The sequence below is a fragment of the Anguilla anguilla genome, chromosome 9 (assembly GCF_013347855.1).
Source record: "Anguilla anguilla isolate fAngAng1 chromosome 9, fAngAng1.pri, whole genome shotgun sequence".
NCBI lineage: Eukaryota > Metazoa > Chordata > Actinopteri > Anguilliformes > Anguillidae > Anguilla > Anguilla anguilla.
This window is the reverse complement of record NC_049209.1, coordinates 53,068,060-53,079,629: the sequence shown is the minus strand read 5'-3', so window position 1 is coordinate 53,079,629 and position 11,570 is coordinate 53,068,060. Positions and strand designations below refer to the sequence as shown.

The 11,570-nt window shown below is 51.0% G+C and overlaps 1 protein-coding gene across 4 annotated transcripts; it reads left to right on the top strand.

Moving 5' to 3' along the window:
• Positions 1–951: 951 nt before the first annotated feature.
• LOC118235381 (protein ABHD15-like) lies at positions 952–9,791 on the top strand. Of its 4 annotated transcripts, none has more exons than XR_004766839.1 (4): positions 952–2,257; positions 4,675–5,027; positions 7,617–8,368; positions 8,433–9,791. XR_004766839.1 is itself a non-coding variant. In XM_035432629.1 (4 exons), exons 1-3 carry the CDS (start codon positions 1,727–1,729, stop codon positions 8,245–8,247), a joined length of 1,515 nt encoding a protein of 504 aa, XP_035288520.1. In that variant the 5' UTR covers positions 952–1,726; the 3' UTR covers positions 8,248–8,272; positions 8,337–9,791. The 4 variants fall into 4 exon arrangements, 2 of the variants coding, with proteins under 2 accessions (XP_035288520.1, XP_035288519.1); XR_004766838.1 differs by having other exon boundaries at positions 7,617–8,640; positions 8,851–9,791; XM_035432629.1 differs by having other exon boundaries at positions 7,617–8,272; positions 8,337–9,791.
• The last annotated feature ends 1,779 nt before the right edge of the window (positions 9,792–11,570 follow it).

The window sequence follows — 11,570 nt, the reverse complement described above, 5'->3', positions numbered from 1 at the left end:
TTTGGCGGTTTTGCATCTGTGGCAGAGTTCTCCGGCAGGGAAGGCTGATAAGCATCAACAAAAGGTACAACAAACAATAGAGAGGACGTCATCCAAGCGCGGACGTCGCGTGCGGCTGCCGCGGTGAAGAACTCTTCCCCGCTGTGTGGCAGATCACACCACGGGACTGGCTTAAAAAAATAAAAACCTACCAGCGCCGTGTCTACCTCCCTCAGAGCGAGTTGGACCACAGTTAATTTCGATTACATGTCCTGCTTCTGCTCTATTTCTCATCCTTGCCTATTTAAATCATGGCAAATTTGCAATTCTAAATAAATTCAGAAAGAAGACGCATGATTCAAATTCCAGTCAAAGACATTAGGTACATGATAACTACTGATATTGACGCTAAATACATGTGCAAATTACAACAAATATCGGACCATAATTACACATGCACACAACATTGATAGTTTTATTGATCTCCTATTGAGGGCTCGCGGCACTTTGATTATTAATCAGTTTAGCGGGCTGTTAAGCCTGTCTCGTCGTTACTGCGCCCGTAGTTCACATTCAATAATTCGTATCCTAGAAACGTCGAATGCGGAATTCCCCGGGTGTCTGGACATTTAACAGGCATTCAACGCGAAAACCCTCCACTCCGTTTAAAAAAAGTAGTTAAACCCCGCAGAGGCTGACTGGTTTTGCACAGGAAAGGGAGACAATACGCGCTCTGCATCCGAAATAGTCCACATGGAGTAAAATCATTCATGCCTATTTTGAAATCTCTAAAAACAAGCTACCGCCGACACTTCAGCTTAAAATGCCCGCTGAGACGTGAACAGCAAGGTCGCCTCTCACAATGCGGGGGTGGTACGTTCTAATTCAGCGGCGCGCGCGTTTCTACATCCCTTCTTCTACCCCCTTCCTCGCGTGTTTTATCTTTTTTTTTTTTTTTTTAGAGCTCTTGAGGGGAGGGAGTTTCAGAATGTCTCCATCACACGCAGAACGCAATCGAGTCCTCGCGCTTGTATTTATAACACAGTCCACACGCGCCCACGGCTGCGGAAACCACCAACAGGCAGAAGCTCTCGCACCACTCTTATTGCATATAGGCTACAACCCTACAGCCTACGCCGAATTCTCAGCACAGCCTAGATGTCGGCATTAGCACACTGCCACGCCATCTAAATGTAACATACATGTGCATTTTTTATTATTATTATAGTTATCCAAAAGTGGATCCAGATGTGGCTCTAAAGATTGTGCGGTTTGCTCCTCTACCCGGCCAGACGGGACCACGCGAACACCGGGGCTGCTCTCGAAGAAGAACAGCACGTCGCCCGCCTTTTTTTAATACCTGGGAACGCGATGAAGAATACTTATCCAACTGAATGCCGCGTTTAGTTTTCCACTTAAACAAATATGTGTACAGTGCAAGCAAGATTGAAGTACTGCGAAAACACGCTTTTGGAAAAATGGGAAAAGAATGTACAGAATCCGGTCGAAACGTCCCTGCATTTCAGCTTTGAAGAACGGAGCGAAACACGTGTTTTGGGAAAGAGCAGCGAACACAGGCGCGCGGTGAATGAAAAAGCAGTCACGCGTCCGGAATTCCATCCCTTGTTTACGAAAAATGCCCTTTGCGGTAAACTTTCCATAAACATTTTATGTCCTTGAAGCGGAGTGCCTGCTCCAGTGCGTACCTGTACACGGTCTGTTTGACTGCCTGCCCTCCAGCAGTGCGATGCTGGAATGGTTCTTTGCCGTTTGCATCTTGATAGCGGCGGCTTTGTTTTGGCCGGCGTCCCTGTACTTTGCCTCCGGAGGCCCGTTGCCCGCGCCGCCCGGAGCGCCGGGGAGGCGGATTTTGGGGTGCCGGACGGGGGGGCGACGGGGGGACAGGTGCGGCCCCGACCTCGTCCCCGCGGCGACGGGCGAAGCGGAGGGCGTGGCGCTGGTGTGCAAGCCGTCGGCGCTGGCCCGCTACCTGCAGAGGCACTGCGCGGCGTTCCGCAGCTTCGCGGCGGCCCCGCGCTGGAGCTGGCGGGCCAGCGCCTTCCTGCAGACCGTCGCCGCCGCCTGCTGGCCAGCGGAGGGCGCCGTGCGCTTCGCGCGCGACCACCTGCAGGTGGCCGACGGCGGCCTGGTGGCGCTGGACTGGGCCGTGGCGGGCGGCGAGGGGCACAAGCGCCGGAGGACGGCCAGCGACTCGGCCAGCCCCGTGCTGCTGGTCATCCCCAACTCCTTCGGCAAAATCACCTGGAATGTCCTGAAGGTAACTATGGCGACGCCGGCCGCCGTGACGACCGGGCGGAGCGGCGAGGAGCGTCCACGAGCGCCCAGGGTCCCGCCGTTAAATAATGCACAGCCTCCGGATCCGTTTCCTCCACACCAGCCACTCCCAGCCCTGCTCCTGGAGATCTGCTGTGCTGCTGGCTTCCATCCCAACCCTAATGTGGCACACACCTCACTGTGCTAATGAGATCTCCAGGAGCAGGGTTGGGCAGCCCTGCTCTGGCTGCTGAATTAGGTGTGCTTTGTTAGGGTGGGGGTGGAGGGGTGACTGGGACTTGGCACACTGTCCCAGGCCCTGAAGGAGGAGCGGGGAGGGGGGGCTACGGTCTGTGAACATGTGGTTAATATTACTGTCCCGGGCCTGGGAATAATGTGATAATATTGGGCGGCAGTGTGGTTTAATGGGCAAGGGACTGGTCTTGTAACCTAAAGGTCACCGGTTCGATTCCCCGGTAGGACCTGCATGCTTCAGTATATATCCAGCTGTATAAATGGCTGCAATGTAAATGCTTTGTAAAAAGTTGTGTTGAGTCACTCTGGATAAGATCTGTCCTAAAAGTCTGTAATGTAATATTAAGTTTTTCCCAGGTCCACCTAGCAGCCCCGGTCAGAGCGTGTGGACGCTCGTGACATTACATTACATTACGGATGCTCGGTCTGAAGAGGGTATTTCAGCTCGTGAGACCCGCGGCTATGACGTACTCGTGACAGTAATTCTCTCACACCATAACGATCGTCTCAGCTTTTAAGAATGGACAGTGTGTGGCTCTCTTTTACTGCTCTCTGGCGTCTGAGCGGTTTTTTTATTTATTACGCCGTGATCGTAAAGGCAAACGTAAAATAACACAAAGAATAAACTCCGCGCCGTGCGCCTGAACACACGGAGGGACAAACGCGTGTTTTTACCGGACCCGCCGCGGAACAGCGCAGTTAATCTGCACAGTGAACCTTCTGTTGCATAAAAAAAAAAAAAAAAAAAAAAAAACCGTGTCAGGAACTAAAGCCTCCGCATAATTAAAGCCGCTCGGTAAGCAAAGGTCCCTGGTTAGCGTCTCCACAAGGCGCGCGAACTTAATGATAATCAGCGCAACCGTTCTTCTGCGGCATAAAAGCTTTCCAAAAATAGAGAGAGCGAGCGACAGAAAAGTGTATGCAGGACGATTAGATGTACTGCCGGGTTTTTTTCCCTCCTCAATTACTCCTGGCTTTTATAAAGATGTGCTTTTAGCTGGTCGTCTGGGTTACAACATACAGTACTGGAGAGGTCTGTGTAATCGACTGCCATTAGGCTGGATCGTTTGAACTGATCAATGACGTTTGCCACGAGGCACACGCGAGTCTTCAGTTTTTCCGTTCACAGAACAAAATGGGGAAAAAAAGTGGAAAATGTAAATTACAGTCACTATCTAACCTGAGTTCATTCACCCTTGCGCTCCACCCCCCCACCCCCCACCCCCACCCCCACCCTACGTCAGCAGTCAGGAGGGTGCCAGTGCTTATCAGGGTCCGGACTGTACAGGGTGCTTCGGGTTCGAGAACAGTCAGTGTGAGATATGGAGCTGTGCGTGAGCAAGGCTAGCGGCTCCAGAGTGGCATGTTAAATGTCTGGCTAAATTGTTCCCTTTTTATGGCATTTAACACAAAACCTGTTAAATTACACTAAAACTAATCAGTCAACTAGACTGTTAACTGGACGAGCAGTGAGGGAACGGCATTCTGACACAAATCAAAGGACCTGTTTGCTAACAGGGAACCTCTCTGAGGGATCGCGATTAGTCATGAGAAAGCAGCGCACAGACACAGACCAGAGCCAGACCAACTCAGCCAGATGTTCCTGCAGACAGCTTGCATTCTGAGCACTGTTGTAATAAATAATAATAATCATCATCATCATCACCCTCATCACCATCATGGTAATATGGATTGCATTAGAATAGCACCTGTCATCCTTTCATCTTGTGATGTGAAACCTGTTTAGACTTAATGGGGCAAAATCATCTCAACCAGCAGTAATGTGGGGGGGGGGGGGGGGGGGGGGGTGCCCTTGCAGTGGCCGTAAGGGTGAAGCCACACGTCCTCCGACGAGAAGCCAGTTTTCAGGGCGTCTGTCACATCGCCTCCATTCACTTTCAACGAGAGGCGATGTGTCCGCAAGGCATGGTGGGATAGCTGGCGAACACGGCACGATAACCAATCAGATTGAAGATGCGACGTTTGAATTGCCCCTCCATTTCAAATTCTATCAGGTCCACGAGAGACATGTTGACGCGTGATGCGGGAGCGACGTCAGGCCACCTCGTCAGAGGACGTCGTGGCCTCTTCACCCAAAGACTCCGAGGAAGCGCACAGGAAGTGATGTCACGCCTCTCTCTCTCCCTTCCTGTTTCCTGTCTCCAGCTGTGCGACCTGGGCCTGAGCCACGGCTACGCCCCGGTGGTGTTTAACCGGCGGGGCCAGAACGGGGCGGCGCTGGCCACGCCCCGGCTGCAGCGCTTCGGCGACCCGGCGGACCTGCGGGAGGCCGTGCGCTACCTGCGGTACCGCCGGCCCGGGGCGCGCCTCTACGCCGCCAGCGAGAGCACCGGGGCGGGGCTGCTCCTGTCCTACCTGGGCGAGTGCGGCTCCTCCAGCTACCTGACCGCCGCCGCCTGCCTCTCCCCCGTCCTGCGCTGCCAGGCCTGGTACGAGAGCGCCCCCTGCTGGCCCTACGGCTGGGCCCTGCTGCTCTACCAGAAGATCTGCCTCAGCAGGTACTGCTTGGGGTGGGGAGGTGGGGGATTTAATTACCCGTTTATTATTTTAACTACATGTCTCTTATGAGCACGCGTGCCTAAGAATGTGTGATTAGTACTGCAGGTAAATTAATGTTTATAATGAAATATATACATTACATTATTGCATTACAGGCATTTGGCAGTCGCTCTTATCCAGAGCGACGTACAAAAAAATTGTATAACCAAAACCAGGAACAGGTGTGTCGAAAACCCTGGAGGGAAGCACAGTTCCAAGTGCAGGGAACGACCCCGTAGTTTAACTTGGAATATACACATTCACTGTTGATTCACATACAGGGACCGTATGTGCTCTGTAAAATATGCACTCTAATGTTTATAATGAAATATATACGCAGTAAAATGTGTTAATTCAACTCCAATACAAATCCAATAGGAACCATTATGTACTCTGTAAGAGTTGATTTAACACTAAACATTTTCACTCTTAAAATTAGTCCTTTTAGCATGTAGGGTGTGTGTAAATGCTCTGGAAAAACAAACATCGCTTTTTGTCATGGAAATAATGGAAAGCACACAGCAAAATCAAAATTGAGGAGGAAGAGAGTGAGCGAAGGGAGGAGAGCAGGACAGAGAGAGGGAGAGATTGAGAGAAAGAAAGAGAGGGAGTGGAAGAGCCAAGGGAGTGATGTAAGGAGAGATGTAGGAAAAAGGAAGAGGAGATGGGGGAGCAATGAAGAGGCAAAATGGAAAATAAATGAAAAGACTGCAAGAGAGGAGAGAGGGAGGGAGGAGAGGAAAGAGAGGTAAAAGTAGGGAGAGAGAATGTCAACCTGTAATTTAATTTCCTTTCATTGCTCTTAATTTATAGAGCTTGTTTGCAAATACTTTGGCAAAGGAAAGCGAGAGAGAGAGAGGGAGAAGGGGAGGCGGAGAGAGAAATCTGTGCCAATACAGCACATTGAATGGAGGGAGAGACAGAAAGATGGGGAGATGAGAAAGGGGGGGAGAGGAGAGTTACAGTGGTGGAGGAAGGGGGGTGGGGGTGTTTCTGGAGAATGCTGTGTGATCTGTCCATTCTGAATCGGATGAATCATGTTTACGTAAAAGCCCACGGCGGGAAGTCCACTCGTTTTAACACCTCCGATTCCCCCGCTGCGTTAGAGCTGTCAGAATGGTGTATCCATGACAACCAGCGGCCCCACCTGACAGCCGGGGAGACGGTCGATTAGTGAAGCGAAAGTCTCCCGCGGCCCGTCGCTGTGGATAAGTCGATGTTTTCTGTGTTTGTGTGTTCATACAGAGCCGCGGTCAACTCTGTAAACTTTAATGCCCCCTCCCTCCCCGTTCCCGAAATGAAGGTTTGCTAACACAAGCTAATTTACGAACGAAGCGTGCGACCGAAGTAGCTGAGTATGCAGGGGGGAGATGCGTAGCCTGCTGAATTAAAGTTTTGATTAAACGCGCTGTGCTTCGTTGAGCCTGGCAAAGCCCGAATAGGGTGTATACAAAACGCGCAGTCACCTGCACATGCAGGGTAAACCCTACCGCAGCCTAAAATTAAAAAGTAAGGAACAGAAACACGTTCTCCACGCAACCGCAGTGCTTCTGTTGAATGTTTTTGACACTCGGCTCCGCACAGACGTTCTTTGTGTCTATATACCTACGTAATAGAATAATACATTTGCTATGCATATAATAACAAGGTATCTATTTATTCATTTTATTTCATCTTATTCATACATTGTTGTAAAAGCAGTAGGCCAAAGTTGATTTTTTTGTCTCACACAGAATTTTAAAAGAAGAATCTCTAGGTCGCTATGAATAAGTCCTATCGTAAGGCCAGTCCAATAGCCAACATTAGCTTGCTCAGACTATGTAGGCCTAGTTAACTAACTAGATAGCTATTGTATCCTATAGCTAACGTACTGCTTTCTCCTCGCCAGGTAGCCTTCTGGCTAAGCAGCTTAGTGTGTGTGTGCAATTAAGCAAACAAGCTGCATTTCATCCCTACGAATTCCAAACGTAGCTGACAAACAAATGTTTACCCGAACAGTTCTACTATCTATATTCAAACGTAGTGGAACACGCCACAGATTCTGCGCGCAAGTAGTGTGTTTATAACGGTGGTAACGTTAGGTCTGCTAAGGGTTTTCAAAGCCGCGTTCCACGCAAAAAAAGTGATAGAATTAACTTACCGATCAGAAGCGCAAAGTGATTTATAGTGAAGCTCTAGAGGCGTGACGTCATATTTTGTGAGGCGAATGCACACACGTGTTCACTGATGACCCTCATCCCCGCTACAATCCGCGCAATTCCTCGCGTTCCCTACACAATTAAATGTTCCGCTTAAAACCAACAACAGCGCAGGTTAGCCTCTTATACAATACATCTGGTTCATATTCAGCCAATATAAAGTCATAGATTACATTTATTACATAAGTAAAGATTTAACACAGATAATTTATTATTTTTGTTACTCGTTTTGAGTCCCTGGCCATAAAGGTGTAAACTGCAAAGGAGAACTCAGTTCTCAGTGGACCTACCTGGCTTTATTAAGGTAAATTATCAACGTGTTGATGCAGGTGTGTTTTCTACCCACCACAGGTACAAGACTGCTCTGGGGGAGACCATTCGCACGGACGCTGTGTTCTCCTGCAGTTCTCTGAAGAGCCTGGAAGAGGCGCTGTTCTGCCAGCCGGAGCCCGAGCCCAGGGGGGCGTCGGGCAGGGAGGGGGGCGGGGTGGAGGGCGGGCTCAGCTGGGAGGAGTACTGGGAGAGCAACGAGCCGCTGAGGGACGTGGACGAGGTGGCGGTGCCGGTTCTGTGCGTGTGCAGCCGGGACGACCCGGTGCGGGGCGATCCCAGCACCACGCTTCCCTTCGACCTTTTCCACAGCAACCCCCACCTCTTCCTCCTGCTGACGGAGCAGGGCGGGCACTGCGGCTTCGCCCAGCCCGGGGGCGGGGCCGGGGGCGGGGTCATGGGCACGGCCCCCTGGAGCCACCGCGCCCTGCTGGAGTTCTTCCGCGGCGTCACGGACTTCTTCGCGGCCGAGGAGCGGGCCCAGGCCGCCTCCCACCGCCGGGGCCTGAGGGGCGGAGCTGGCGCCGGCCCCGTCGCCGTGGGCAACAGCAGGGGGTTCCGCCACTGCAGCATCAGCGCCTGCAAGCGGCTGCCCGCCTGTTCCCACTCCATCCACTCCATCTACAGCTGGCAGCGGTCCTACACCCGCTAGAGAGACCAGGTGACCCACCGATCAGGTGATCCACTCACCCGGTGACCCGCTGATCAGGTGATCCACTCACCCGGTGACCCACTGATCAGGTGATCCACTCACCCGGTGACCCGCTGATCAGGTGATCCACTCACCAGGCGACCCAGTGATCAGGTGATCCACTCACCAGGTGACCCACTGATCAGGTGATCCACTCACCCGGTGACCCGCTGATCAGGTGATCCACTCACCCGGTGACCCGCTGATCAGGTGATCCACTCACCAGGTGACCCACTGAGCAGGTGATCCACTCACCAGGTGACCCGCTGAGCAGGTGATCCATTCAACAGGTGACCAGGTCACCCTGCTGCAGCTCTAAGAGGGTCTGAGCCAGCCTGTGCAGGCTAACTGCAGGTGAACAGGTGACCTGCTCCAGGTTGTGCAGGCTAACTGCAGGTGAACAGGTGACCTGCTCCAGGTTGTGCAGGCTAACTGCAGGTGAACAGGTGACCTGCTCCAGGTTGTGCAGGCTAACTGCAGGTGAACAGGTGACCTGCTCCAGGCTGTGCAGGCTAACTGCAGGTGAACAGGTGACCTGCTCCGGGGTGTGCAGGCTAACTGCAGGTGAACAGGTGACCTGCTCTGGGTTGTGCAGGCTAACTGCAGGTGAACAGGTGACCTGCTGTGGGTTGTGTAGGCTAACTGCAGGTGAACAGGTGACCTGCTCCAGGTTGTGTAGGCTAACTGCAGGTGAACAGGTGACCTGCTCCGGGTTGTGCAGGCTAACTGCAGGTGAACAGGTGACCTGCTCCGGGTTGTGCAGGCTAACTGCAGGTGAACAGGTGACCTGCTCCAGGTTGTGCAGGCTAACTGCAGGTGAACAGGTGACCTGCTCCAGGCTGTGCAGGCTAACTGCAGGTGAACAGGTGACCCTACTGCAGATTTGGCTTCAGTAAGGTGTGGTCCTTGAGCACACTCATCATAGATATTTTTGGGTTTTTCTTTCTTTCTGTTTATTCTGGTTTAATTTTCTAGACAGCTATATGCACCAGCGCTGGTTCAACCCTGTAGTGACCCACAGTTAAACGTTCTCAGCAGGGATACATGGGCTAGCTGCAGATGGAGGTTATGATTATTCATGAAAAATGCCAGAACTGATAAATTATTTCGGGCTGATTAAACAATCAAGACCAGAAGCCAAAATAAAATCCCAAAATGGAGGGGTGCTCCATGTGCACCCCTGGCCACAGACTGCACTGGCTCATCCCCGTCCCCGTCCCGAAATGTCCAGGATCAGGGAAGATCCGGTGCTGAGATCACACATAATCCAGGTAAAATCCGTGGGAACAAAACTTATTAAAAAAAACTTTTCATGGATGGATGGAGTTGTGTTCAGATGGCTCACCAGTTGACAAAAGAGAAATCACGGGGTTTCTAACGTGACTGTGGAATCTGTGGACTGTGTACGGCGGATTTATTTAAAGAATCTATGTTCGTTTTCACATTTCTGAATCTGTCTACAGTCCTTACGCCATTATTAATTAAATAAAAAATAAGTTGGACCTGATTTGAGCTGGTGAATTCTTTATCTCTCACGCAGAACAATCCTGAAGTCCATGTATATATGTATATATGCATATATGAATGTGTGTGTGAGTGTAGTGTGGTTTGTGCGTATATATGCAGGAGTGTGTGAGTGTGTATGTGAGTGAGAGAGAGAGAGAGAGAGTGTATGTGAGTGTGTAGCAGTGTGTATAGATGCAGTAGTATGTGTAGCAGTGAGTGTACATATGCAGTAGCGTGTGTGTTTGAGAGAGAGAGAGTATATTTTATATATATACAGTATATGCAGTAGTGTGTGTGTTTGAGACAGAGAGAGTATATAATATATATATATATATATGTATATGCAGTAACTGTGCGTCTCTGCAGCAGGAGCAGCTGAGGCTGGGGTAATGACTCACTCACAGAGTTAATCACATGCAGCCGCTTCCCCTGCAGGATGCTGCCAAAAATAGCTCTGCGCCCCCTCAGCAATGCCCGGGGCGGGACAGAGCCCTGATTCCACAGGACACCTCCCCTAATCACACGGGACACTTCCCCTAATCACGTCCCACTGCCCCTCACCAATGCCAGGGACGGGACACCTCTCCTAATCCCACGGCACACCTCCCCTAATCACGTCCATCTGCCCCTCAGCAATGCCTGGGACGGGACACCTCCCCTAATCCCACGGCACACCTCTCCTAATCACTTCCCATTGCCCCTCACCAATGCCTGGGACGGGACACCTCCCCTAATCCCACGGCACACCTCCCCTAATCACGTCCCTCTGCCCCTCACCAATGCCTGGGACGGGACACCTCCCCTAGGTGTCCCGTGTGATTAGGGGAGGTGTTTCCTAATCATGTCCCACTGCTCTGACCTACAGAGCCAATCAGTGGCCGGGGAGCCCAGCTGGACCCCTAAGACTGTGCGTGTGTTCAGATATAACCCCTCCCTCAGAACAGCCCGCGCCAGCAGCTCCCACACCTGCAGCGTAGGTGAGCTCCGAGCTCCGCCTTTTTAAAACCAACCAAAAAGAAATATCGCTACACAGGGCTGCCTCTCTGGGACTCAGCAGCAGAGCCCCCCCCCCCCACCCCACCCCACCCCGTTCAGCAGCAGTGTCTGAGCGTGACGTCTAATTGGATCTGGTTCGCCTGCCAAACGAAGACCGAATGACTCAGCCAATCAAACACAATCAAACTTTATCTACCGGAGAGACTCAAGGGGGGAATCTACCTACATTCAGTTTCGTACAATGCTTCCTTCCTCCTTACTGTAACACAAATGCAAGGGTGTATGTATACATACACACACACACACACACACATATATGCTGATATAATTTTGGTCTTCTAAAATGAATTACTGAAATTATAGTATTGTATACTGCAGTTCCTTCTGTGTTCAGTTCCTTCAGCCATGCAAAGATGTATGTGAAAAAATGGATCACTGTCCTTCTTGTGTAAAATTCGTCACTCGGATGTCAAACCCTTCACGTCCAGGACAGTCACACACACGTGCCAGGAGACGCCACATTACACTCTGGCTCTCCAAAATCTCTCCAGAGAAGGCTGAGCTTTAACCCTTTGAAGTGTCTTTTTTTTTTTTGGAATGCTTATTCAAAATCATTCGAAGTCAGTCAGTGTTCTAGAACTCTGTTGCTTTCAGTCACCAGCAGCGATTGTGACATCAGCATTAGAATGTTCAGCTAAGAACGGTTTTTGTATTTCACAAAAATGCTTGAATGTAAGGACTGAATGGCTGTCCTATAAATAACAAACACTGTTGATTTCAGC

What these genes read in the sequence shown, in the direction of transcription:
- LOC118235381 (XM_035432629.1), top strand. Translation starts at nt 1,727, where the DNA reads ATGCTGGAATGGTTCTTTGCCGTTTGCATCTTGATAGCGGCGGCTTTG. An exon ending in TCACCTGGAATGTCCTGAAG is followed by an intron (nt 2,258 to 4,674) that starts GTAACTATGGCG and finishes TCCTGTCTCCAG; the next exon opens with CTGTGCGACCTGGGCCTGAG. An exon ending in CAGAAGATCTGCCTCAGCAG is followed by an intron (nt 5,028 to 7,616) that starts GTACTGCTTGGG and finishes TACCCACCACAG; the next exon opens with GTACAAGACTGCTCTGGGGG.